The following is a 12,534-nucleotide window of genomic DNA, read 5'->3' on the forward strand; positions in this document are numbered from 1 at the left end:
TTTTACAATTTTGCTGCAATGTAGTCCCATCAACTCATTTAATTAACTGATTAAGTACTGAAACAAGTAAAGAATATATTTGTATAAGGAGCCCATCAACTGACAGGACTAGACACCTAACAGCACAACATATTTGTGTAATCAAGCTGTGTATTATGTAATTAGAACAACATTTGCAGGCATCTGTTAATATTTTGCACTTGCATGGACAAAAAACAAACCAGGTGTGAAGAAAAAGGTAAACATGGGAAGTGCTGGAAAAATTCAAGGTCTGGCAGCAATTGTGGGGAGAGAAAAAGCAGTCAAGGAGCCTCGTGTTCTATTTGAATCGCCACAGATGTTGTCAAACCCAGTCAGTTTTTCCAGTGTTGTATTGAACTTCAGATTTCCAACATCTGCAGTATTGTGCTTTTATCTGATCAAAATGCAGCCAAATTGTGCACTTATCTTTGTGGAAAATAAAAATTGGTGAAACAGGAAAGAAAGTCTGATGGTTCACTTACACATTCAACAGTACTTCACTCTTGAGCAGTGCAGAGTCCTGTTTGAAGGCAATAAAAGTGATTTAAAATTGAAACCTGAAGTTATAGTACAAGGTACAACATACTGCCACAATGAGTCCATAACTGTCATATCAGAACAAGTATTTGATAAAAGCAATATAACCTGATGTTCATGCTTTAATGAACAATACCTTTAAATAAATTTGCATTCATGTAAAACATAAATTTAGTCTCTGTACAATTTTATCACTTGGACCTTACAGGACCATAACTTCTGCAGTGACAAACCATCGGGTTGCCCACTTAATTGTGTAAAGTTTCACCCATGACTGTTTTATCTGGATGACATCCAAGCAGCATAGTGGGTCCCTGGGCCCAGTGTCAGAGTCTAAAAGTATCAGAGGACATGTCCCTTTATTATGGCACTAGCTGTCATAAAGCAGGTAAGTTTAAAGGTCCCATTGAAAATAACAAGCCAGGGAAAAGGTAATTGTCCAAGATAAATGGATGGGATTTGGGGAGGGGGGTGGGGAGATTCCATGCAGGTTGCGAGAAGGGGTCGGGGGAGACCCCTATGGGGTCAGAGTCTTCAAAATAGTTGCGCTGAAGATAGAAATGGTTTTGTTTCTCTTGACAAAAAGGATCCTTTCTTTACAGAAGGGTCCAGAGGGGCAATTTTTTCACTCAGAGGGCGGCGAGTGTCTGGAACAAACTGCCAGAGGCAGTAGTAGAGGCGGGTACAACTTTGTCTTTTAAAAAGCATTTAGACAGTCACATGGGTAAGATGGGTACAGGCGAGGGATATGGGCCAAATGCAGGAAATTGGGAATAGCTTAGTAAAAACTGGGTGGTATGGACAAGTTGGACCGAAGGGCCTGTTTCCATGCTGTAAACCTCCATGACTCTATAAACATTTCAGAATAACTATTAGCATCACACCGGCAAAACCATCTGAAGTTAATGATTTAAATCGCATCGTCGAATGGTTCCCAGTGGAGTACAACTGTCTAGGGAAAGTTAGCACTTCTCGACAATTGCCACATAAACCCTTAGCTTGGAACTTCCCAGGGAGATTCTCCCAAATTTGAGGAGCCAGGAAGTTATGGGCTGATGTATTCGCACTCTGGGGTCATCAGCCCAGATATGTACAGGTTGAATCGGCATGTCAATTTTGGGCATGCACCCCAGAAAGGGAGAAACATTCTTCCTTGGGCATGTGGATTGGGATACCATAAGCATTAAAAATTTCGCCCTTTCAATAGTTTAATCATTTTGATCAGTGATTACAGCCAAATAGGAAAATGTAAATATCATAGTTCAAGATTCTCAATACTTCAAACACCATAAAAATACAAGATCCACAAGGGAGACACAAAGCTTACCACCACCTTGTCTAAAACCTTACCTGTTCATTGGTTTTATCGTACAACTGTTGAATTTGAATTTTCAGTCCTGCATTTTCATGCTGAAGATCCTTTTTTTCATAAAAAAGGTGAAGGGAAGTTTAGTCTGAGATATATAAACTTGTAAGTTTATATACTATAAGATGCAGTCACATTGAACAGTACTTGGATTACCTGCAATTTTGTAACATAGGTAGCAACTTCTTCTCTGCTATTTGTCAGTGTAGCCTTCAAGTTATCAATTTCTTGCTCCTTACTTTCAATTCTGCAAATAAAATCAAGGTCAGGGAACCTGTACATTACCTTCTAAAAATTAACAATTTTGAAGCATACTTACATAATTTGAGATTCCTTTATCAGATGTGTTTTAGTGGAAACCTAAAGATGCAAAAATTCACAAAATACATGTTGAAATTTCACTCTAATATGGAGAATCTTCCTAGGTCAAAAAATAATTAACCTCGGAATGTTTTTATAAACTAAAATGACATTTTGTTATTACAACGTACTGTTTAAAAAAAGGAGCAACGTTCAACGATCAAAATACATTCATCTGACCTTCAAAGTTTCCAGTAAGAAATTAAACAGTATTAATCTGCATGACATGCAACACCATATCACAAACCATTTAAACATTTGCCATCCCTATTTTAATACAACATACATAAAACATCTCAGATTTCTAAAAAGTTCATAAACAAATACAAAATGAACGAACCTTTAGTCTTAAAACACATTCAGAAATAGCTGATGCTATCGTCCATTTTAAAGAATGTAATACACTAACTTTATTGGAGTAGGTCCCATTAAATGTATTCATGTGTAGGTTTCAAATACATTTGCCCTCAAAGTTGCAGAAAGTGACAATGAGGGCAATAGGATATCGGAGATCTTGGTGAACACTGGGACAAACTAGTTCCTATGTGAAACAAACCGGAGGTCTGGGATGCAGGGAATTAGAGTAAGTGAATTCAATATCAAATCAGGTACCAAAAAAGGATTATAGAAATCATAGAAACCCTACAGTGCAGAAGGAGGCCATTCGGCCCATCGAGTCTGCACCAACCACAATCCCACCCAGGCCCTACCCCCACATATTTACCCACTAATCCCTCTAACCTACGCATCTCAGGACTCTAAGGGGCAATTTTTTACCTGGCCAATCAACCTAACCCGCACATCTTTGGACTGTGGGAGGAAACCGGAGCACCCGGAGGAAACCCACGCAGACACGAGGAGAATGTGCAAACTCCACACAGACAGTGAGCCGAGCCGGGAATCGAACCCGGGACCCTGGAGCTGTGAAGCAGCAGTGCTAACCACTGTACTACCGTAACCACTGTACTAACCGTGGTTACTTATATTGAGAGATAGAAACAGAGAGAGTGTAAGTGCGTACATTTGGAACTTGACATTGTTAAAGTCAAAGAATTCACTTTCTGCCAAGAATAAAACTTCATATTTTATTGATCACTATTTTAAAAAGGTTGATGGCAAAAATTTGTATCAGTAAACGGATATTTGCACTGTTAGCTACCTGACCCAATTGCACCAATGTTAACATGCAAATGTAGTTAACTTTATGAAAATCAGAAAGAGGTTAGCTGCAAAAGCAATGGTGGGGAGGAACGGCACACATCAGCCTGCAATTTTTAGCGAGGAAGAGGAACTCCATGACATGCGAATCTCCTCTAATCTACACGTTGCTGACCGAATGTATAAACTTATTTTGCCAAATTCTGGGTCAGTATTTCTAGCTCATGTCTATTTAACTTGCATGCAATCCCTAATATTGGCAACAGAGAAATGCTGCATCAAGAACTACTTTCTGAAACTAAGCAATAAGTTAAACTCTAGAGCCGAGCCCAGAAGTTAATAATAAACTAGGATAATACAGATGGTATTAAGAAAATTGACTATCCCAATTCCAAATGTACAGACTTTATTAAATTCTCCTTTATAGTGAAGCCCATTTAGACATGTTTCCTGGGTATTATTGTGAAAGAACAAGTAAATGTATCATGTTCTTTGTCAGTATCTTCAAAGAGGAGAATTTAAACAGATATTTCATCTCATTGGAAACTGACCTAGTAACAGAAATCTAAACTGGTATGGAATTCTAAAATTGTAAACATCCCCAAGGCCCTTCACAAGACTGTGAAATGCACACAGAAATTAGAGGACACTATGGTAAATCAAAGTGACTGATAGTCAAAGACAAGCTTCAAGGCAATTTTTGATAATGGGGAGTGATGTAGCCTGTTGAAAGTGCTCAGAGAATTACAAAACATAGGGGTTCGATGAGTAAAAGTTCACTGCTGATGGCAAAACAGGGAGGAGACAGTCACAAGCAGAGACACACTGGCCTTCCAGCCCCATTATAAAGCCTCCCAAACTTTGCTAAATATAAACACCAAAAACCAAATTTTTAAATAATAGACTAATTACCTGCTCTGCTGTTTGAAGCTGGGCATTTTCTACTTGCTTCTTAAGTAAGTCATGATCTTCTTGCAAATTCTTTACATAATGAGAAAACAGATAGCATTGTATCAATGGCAGTAATGACCCATAGTAAGACACAAACGATCTACTGAATAGCGCAACACTTTTAAGCCATACAGCACTGCACATTTAAAAATAATGCAACATGACATAGGTAAATCAATGAGAAAAATTCAAATACCTGAAATCTTTGTTCATTATTTTCTAACTTAAGCAGCTCCTTTTCCAACTGGTCTTTAACTTTATTGATCTCTCCATCCTTCTCAACAAGACTGCAGGAGTAGAATTTACTATAAGTAACCATGTATTTTTAAAAGGCTTCCTTAAATTATTTTAATACAAGACTTACCCTTCCTGGAGTTCAGTCACCATGGATACAGAATCCGCCTATGCAAACAAAAACAAAATCAAATATCTCAAAATTCAATTCTACAATAACATCCTTCATGTTAAAGAAAAGTTGAGGACATTTATAGGTGCAATGACCCATTCAGCAAAAGAAAAATATTTAGTCACACAAAGCAAAATGTAATATGCAGGATGAGGATTAGAGACAGCATTATCGAAGACATCAATACAGATCAATTTTGGCAAAGTCTCCAACCTACAGTTTATGCTCTTGATCATTATTTAGTGATTTCTGCAAAAGTTTCCACATGTAGGAAGAACACAGTAAGGAGTCTAACAACACCAGGTTAAAGTCCAACAGGTTTATTTGGTAGCAAACGCCACTAGCTTTCGGAATGCTGCTCCTTCGTCAGGTGAGTGGGAGATCAGCTCACAAACAGGGCATATAAAGACACAAACTCAATTTACAGAATAATGAATAATGATTGGAATGCGAGTCTTTACAGCTAATCAAGTCTTAAAGGTACAGGCATGTGAGTGGAGAGAGCATTAAGCACAGTTTAAAGAGATGTGTATTGTCTCCAGACAGGACAGACAGTAAAGAAACCAGGGAAGAAAGGATTGTGTTCCTCTGGGAGGACTCCCACAGTGAAACCAAAAGAGAAAATGCTGGAAAATCTCAGCAGGTCTGGCAGCATCTGCAAGGAGAGAAAAGAGCTGATGTTTCAAGTCCAGATGACCCTTTGCCAGACCTGTTGAAATTTTCCAGCATTTTCTCTTTTGGTTTCAGATTCCAACATCTGCAGTAATTTGCTCTCTTCCCCCCCCTGTGAAAAACTGCCAACACATGCTACCTAGGCTCAAAGAACAGTCACTTGGGCGAAATATTTACAAGCATAACACCCAACTGACTTGGAAGCACAAAACAATTGTCAGAGACTAAAAACTTACATTGTTTTTCCCCAAACATACTCAGACCATTCTGCAGAAATCATGAAACATTATTACAGAAAATTAGATTTTTATTATTGGGGGATGTTGATTAATTTCCATTAGTCCAGGCAATTCTTCCAAAGTGCTAAATAGTAACATTAGGGGGGGCTATTCTCGCAGCCACTGTGCTGCTCTAATGTCTCCAGGCGCTGGATTTCCAGCGTAGTCAGCTCGGTGTCAGAAATCGGCGCAGGGCTGAATTAATTATGTTAATGCTTATTTTAATGTTAGCAAGCCCGGGACTGAAGTCTCTGGGCCCACTAGCATCTCTTCCACCCCCCGCCCCAGCCCACCCTCCCAGGAATGTTTCACTCCAGCAGGGTTTACAACAACGATCGGGGTTGGCCAACAATCGGAAGGTAGGCAGATCAGCACATGGGCATTGCCCGTTCAGCACTATGCTGCCGGCCTCTTCAGCAGGAATACGCTCCACCCACTGATTTTCAGCATTATACATGCTAGAGCTCTCTGTAATGCACAGAATTTGGGAGACTCATTTTGAAAATCCCACTGAAAAAACTCTGGTTTTTACGCAAATTTGGCACTCAATCGTTTTGGGGGAGAATCCCATCCTAGATCACAAGAACTAGGAGGAGCAGGCAATTCACCCCTCAAGACTGTTCCACCATTCAATAAGATCATGGCTGAACTGATCTCCACCTTCCTGCTTGCTTCCCATAGCCCTTCTTCATCCCACTACTAATTAAAAACTTATCTCCTCAAATTTAAGTATTCCAACGCCCACTGCACTGAGTAGAGAATTCCAGATTCACGACCCTTTGTTGGAAATAATTCCTCCTCATTTCTGGTTTTAACTCTGCCATCCCTAGCCTAAAACTATGGCCTCTCATTTTAGAATGTCCAGCAAGGGAAAACATTCACGCTACATCTACCCTGTCAATCCTCTTTAGCATCTTCTATATCTCAATTAAATTTCCTCACATTCTTCTAAACTCCAAATATAGACCTAAACTGCTCAATCTTTCCTCAAGACAAGTTCTTCACCCTTGGAATCAATCCAGTGAACCTTCTCTGAACCACCTCTAACACGTTTATGTCCCACCTCAAGTAAGGGGACCAAAACTGTGTACAGTACCCCAGATGCAGTCTCACCAATGCCCTAGAGTTGCAACTGCACTTTCCTACTTTTATACTCCATTCCATTAGCTATGAATACCAAAATTACATTTACCTTCCTTATTACCTGCTGTACCTGCATGCTAGTTTTCTGCAATTCATGCACAAGGACACTCAGATCCCTCTGCACCAAGCATTTTGAAGTTTCTTTCTATTTAGATAAGTTGCCTTTTAATTCCTCCAACCAAAATAGATAACTTCACACTTATCAACATTAAATTCCAACTGCTAAATTCCAACTGCCAAATTCCAGCCCACCTAACCTATCCATATCCATTTAAGGTTATCTCCTCATTGCAACTTGCTTTCCCACCTATTATAGTATTATCTGCAAATTTGGCTAAAGTACATTCTACCCTTGCATCCAAGTCATTAAAATAGACTGTAAATAGTTGGGGCCCCAAAGGACTGAACCCTGTGGCATACCAGCTTGCCAACCAAAAAAAAAACATTTACCTCCCAGTCTGCTTTCTGTTCGTTAACCAATCCTCTACCCAAGCTAATATATTACCTCCAACCCCATGGCATCTTACCATGTGTATTAACCTATTGTGTGGCATTTTATCAAATGCCTTCTGGAAGTCGAGATACACTACATCTGGACTATATTGAAGATGCAGGTGATCACAATTGAGCCACACTCAAGTAGCAATCTGTGGATGTATTCACATGGTTAGAATAAAGTGCCCAGAAAAGGAGTTCCTAGCTATAGCCTGCCATTGGCAAGCGGCGGGTTCTTGGGTCCCGCAGAAGGCAATGGCATTTTCCATGGCTTATCAGCCATACTATTGGGGAATCTGCCAGCCAATGGTGGGTTGTCTGCACATGATAAGCCATCATGGGGGACGAAAAGGAAAGAATCCCAGCCACTGAAGTGGAATCCTATTATTTGTTCCGGTTTGTGTCTATCCAATGGCCAGGATATTAGAACCTTTTGAACATTACAAGTTTTGTTTCTTTACAAATGAATGGAGAAGTTGAAAATTTCCCACAGGACTCATTCTCCTCAAGAAATGACACTGGTAACTTGGAAACTTGAAAACTTTAGCAGCTGGGCTAAAGTTTGCCCTTTTGTTCTTTAAAACCAAATCTTACAATATCAGTCTTTGGGTCACCTTGGTCAAATTTTACCTTCAGATCTCCATTCACTTTCAGAGCTGTATGTTCCTAAATTTGAAAAGTCTTAGCTAACCAACCACCCAAGTCATCTTTCAAATGTTTAACAGAAAGATTACGGTTCGCCTTTGCTGCTTTTAAGAATCTCATTCAGGTTACATCGATGCTCTAATCTAAAAAGTCCCTATTTATTTTTAAATCAGCTCTCTTACTCTTCATTATATTTTTCTTCTTTCCACTCAGCATGTGGTCTGCCCAATTCCTCCCAAAGAGCCACAGTTTCTTCAATTTAAAGATTTGTTTTCCATTCTAGGAATCTAATTCATCCTCATAGTTGCACAGGAACAGCATCAGTTAGAGTCAAGTCATTTTACTTTAATGCACAGTCTCTCTTTTGTTGCCCATTAGCCTGCAATTCTGCTGCTGTATTCAGTTTTGACACCCATACTCCAGTTTCTCAGGCAAGTTTGAGGGAGACAGATCCAATTTCCAGCTCATTTTAACTCTTTGCTGAGGCGGAGTCTGAGGCTTTAATTCCTTTTCAATTTCAGAGGTTTTAACTTTTGACTCTTCAGGCATCCAAGTAAAGCCATTGTCTTTTGGAACTGAACTAAAAGTATGTCATTCAAAGTTCACTGCTGTAGCTGATACAGCCTCACCTTTACCCACATCAATGGATTTTGTGGAAACATCTGGACACAGAACAAGGTCTCAGGCAAGATTGTTCCCTTGGCTATTAATAGACTCACTGATTAAAGCACAGTTTAAATTCACTCTACACAATGGACAGGTGAACAATTTCCATCAATATTATTTTATTTAGTGAACTCTCTGGAGGGAAACGTGTCTTTTGCTAACATCTAGCCTTGAGCCAAACCCATACCTCAAGATCTTTGGCTCCTTTATCAAAAATACATCACCCTCAAATATAAATTCTCTTTTATGTTCTGATTTAAACCACTTAAAATACATTAGATGGCACTGGTTTGTCACAAGCTTCACTCATTGGTATAGCATTTTCACAAATACAAGACACACTCACGAAATTTATCAGCTTAACTTGCAACTTTGATTTGATTTATTGTCACGTATTAGCATACAATGAAAAGTTTTGTTTCTTGCGTGCTATACAAAGCATACTGTTCATAGAGAAGGAAATGAGAGTGTGCAGAATGTAGTGTTACAGTCATAGCTAGGGTGCAAAGAAAGATCAACTTAATGCAAGGTAAGCCCATTCAAAAGTCTGACAGCAGCAGGGAAGAAGCTGTTCTTGAGTCGGTTGGTACTTGACCTCAGACTTTTGTATCTTTTTCCCGACGGAAGGTGGTGAAAGAGAGAATGTCCGGGGTGCATGGGGTCCTTAATTATGCTAGCTACTTTGCCGAGGCAGCGGGGAGTATAGACAGAGTCAATGGATGGGAGGCTAATTTGCGTGATGGATTGGGCTACATTCATGACTGTTTGTAGTTCCTTGCGGTCTTGGGCAGAGCAGGAGCCATACCAAGGCTGTGATACAACCAGAAAGAATGCTTTCTATGGTGCATCTGGAAAAGTTGGAGAGTCGTAGTTGACAAATCTCCTTAGTCTTCTGAGAAAGTAGAGGCGTTGGTGGGCTTAACTATAGTGTTAGCATGGGGGGACCAGGACAGGTTGTTGGTGATCTGATCACCTAAAAACTTGAAGCTCTCAACCCTTTCTACTTTGCCCCTGTTGATGTAGACAAAGGCATGTTTTCCACTACGCTTCCTGAAGTTGATGACAATCTCCTTCGTTTTGTTGACATTGAGGGAGAGGTTATTGTTGCCGCACTAGTTTACTAGATTCTCTCTCATTCCTGTACTCTGTCTCGTCATTGTTTGAGATCTGACCCACTACGATGGTGCGTCAGCAAACTTGAAAATCAAATTGGAGGGGAATTTGGCCACACAGTCATAGGTGTATAAGGAGTATAGTAGGGGGCCGAGAACACAGCCTTGTAGGGCACTGTGTTGAGGATGATCGTGGAAGTGTTGTTGCCTATCCTTACTGATTGTGGTCTGTGAGTTAGGAAGCTCAGGATCCAGTTGCAGAGGGAGGCGCCGAGGCCCAGGCCACGCAGTTGAGATGAGTTTCGTCGGAATAATGGTGTTGAAAGCTGAGCTCGCGTCAATAAATAGGCGTCTGACACAGGTGTCTTTGTTATCTAGGTGTTCCAGGGTTGAGTGGGCCAGGGAGATGGCGTCAGTTGTGGACCTGTTGCAGTGGTAGGCAAACCATAGTGGATCTAGGTAGTCCAGGAGGCTGGAATTGACTTGTGCCATGACTAGCCTTTCGAAGCACTTCATAATGATGGATGTCAGAGCCACTGGCCAATAGTCATTAAACGCACTGCTTGGTTTTTCTCAGGTACCGGGATGATGGTCTTTTTCTTGAAGCAGTTAGGGTCCTCAGATTGTTGTAAAGAGACGTTGAAGATGTTTCCAAAAAACCCCGCCAGCTGATCCACGTAGGATCTGAGTGCACGTGGCCATTCTGGCTATCCTTACTGATTGTGGTCTGTGGGTTAGGAAGCTCAGGATCCAGTTGCAGAGGGAGGTGCCGAGGCCCAGGCCACGCAGTTGAGATGAGTTGGTGGCCATTCATCCCATTGTGGCTGCACCAGCTCAAAATGGGCGTAGTATGCATTGAGTTCATAAAGGAGGTGTGTGTTGGAGCCTGCGATTTTACATGCCTTCATCTTGTAGCCTGTTATGTCTTGCAGACCTCGCCATAGTCGGTGGGGGTCGATGTGGCTAGCCTAGTTCCAGTAATCTGCCTTTATATGCCCCATTTTATGGCAATAATAATTTGGTCTCCTTGAAACAGATTCATCTCCCCAACTGCTTTAAGAAGCATTTGGCTTTCCATTTCCACTCTTTCCCTCACTGTAATTGGTGTTCTCTTCACTATTACTTATACTTTCCCCCGGGTTTTTTCAAATAAAAGATTGCAATGTATTTGTGGGATAATGCGTAACTATCAGCCAACAACAAACTTTAGAAATTTCTGACTCCTAGGTGGGGTGGGAGAGGATGAGGGGGATAGCACGCCAAGGGGAGTGCAAGAGTATGAAGGACAAAGAGAAGGGAGAGAATGAATTTGCGGTGTTACAACATAGGTGGCCATTCATCCCATTGTGGCTGCACCAGCTCTCCAACTGAGCATTATGACATCTCCTCCTTTTACCCCTGTATCCTTGCACATTCTCTCAAATAAAAACAAAGAGCGGAACAAGCGCAAGTTGACGCGAGTGAGAGAAGGAGAGGGTGCAAGAGCGAGAAGGGAAGGGCAAAAAAGGAGGGAAGTGGAAGGCAAAAAAAAAAGGGGAGGGCAAGATAAAGAAAAAGACAAAGTGGAGGAGAGAGCAGGAGTACCATTCACCCATCACCTCATGCTCAATGACCTACATTGATTCCCAGTCAAGCAACTGTTGAATTTCAAAATTCTCATCAAGTAAGCTAATAAAGCAGACTTTTCATTTGAAGTTTGTTCATAATGTACATTTTTGTTGTTCTGATCAATGTAGAGATAAATTTATAATGTCTTGTCTTTCTAAAACTTACTCAACACCACATTGTAGTAAGGACATTGAAATGTGGGCCCTCACACGAAGAGGTCAGGCACCCCATGTTACACTGCTGGCTTCAACTCATCACAAATTTTATTTTTACAATTCAAACAAACCCCTAACCACATTCCTGTATGGTGAACCACAGAAACGTTCAGTTTCTCGCTGCACTTTTGCTCTCTCTCCCCAGACCCTGGCAGACTGTGCCTGAGTGTTCCATGGATATCTTAGAAATTCTTTCCCTTTCAAAGCCCATTTCCTTGGCAGCATGCAACACTTGGGTCTTGCATCCACTTGGAAATGCTGATTAGCTATCCTCAAGAGGATAACTCTTAGAACTAAATGGACAGTTTAAAGCACAACTGTTTACAAACCAACGTTCTCAACACTTTTCTGGGTCTTTGTAGACTCAGCCTGTTTGCACACAGACTGTTGCCATTGTCTCCAAGCACAAGTACTTTGCATCTTGCTCCCAGTAAACCAATCTCTGCTGTTTCGTTAATCTCTAATAATCAATCCACCCAGGTCTGCTGGCAGGCAGACTTCAGACACAACTCCCTTCATTTTAAAAGTACAGTCCAAAAGAAATCTTATAAATCTCATAATTGAGTAGCCTTCCAAGTCAAAAATTGTTACAAAGACTGAAGATTAGAGGAAAAAACATGTATTGTAAATTAAAGATTACATATATTTCCTCAGCTACCAAATTCAGGTGACCAATAAAAATATTTAGCATCTCACCTCTAAATGTATTTATTTTTATAATACAGTAGTTATAATTCCATTAGGTGTGGTAGATTTTTCCTCAGTCTACTTTTATTCTTTCACCTATAATGTATGTTCCAATTATTTTCTAAAATCTTGAAATGTACCAAAAGCAGAGATAATAAAATTATAAAAGGAGGCAAGCTACAGTAACAAAAGGACAATATTGCAAATAAGTAAA

The 12,534-nt window shown here is 40.4% G+C and overlaps 1 protein-coding gene across 15 annotated transcripts in view; it reads right to left on the bottom strand.

Annotated features, from left to right (window-relative positions):
* Positions 1-12,534, bottom strand: part of ktn1 (kinectin 1) — a 103,928-nt gene that overhangs the window by 24,236 nt on the left and 67,158 nt on the right. For all 15 annotated transcript variants that reach the window (XM_078233878.1, XM_078233876.1, XM_078233872.1 and 12 more), the window contains 7 exons: positions 4,758-4,795; positions 4,590-4,680; positions 4,355-4,423; positions 2,244-2,284; positions 2,081-2,171; positions 1,909-1,977; positions 504-541 (listed from right to left, as the gene is read on the bottom strand). In XM_078233878.1, the coding sequence (XP_078090004.1) occupies positions 504-541; positions 1,909-1,977; positions 2,081-2,171; positions 2,244-2,284; positions 4,355-4,423; positions 4,590-4,680; positions 4,758-4,795 (437 nt within the window). The remainder of the gene's footprint in view (positions 1-503; positions 542-1,908; positions 1,978-2,080; positions 2,172-2,243; positions 2,285-4,354; positions 4,424-4,589; positions 4,681-4,757; positions 4,796-12,534) is intronic.

This window comes from Mustelus asterias, chromosome 18 (assembly GCF_964213995.1).
Source record: "Mustelus asterias chromosome 18, sMusAst1.hap1.1, whole genome shotgun sequence".
NCBI classification, from domain to species: Eukaryota; Metazoa; Chordata; class Chondrichthyes; order Carcharhiniformes; family Triakidae; genus Mustelus; species Mustelus asterias.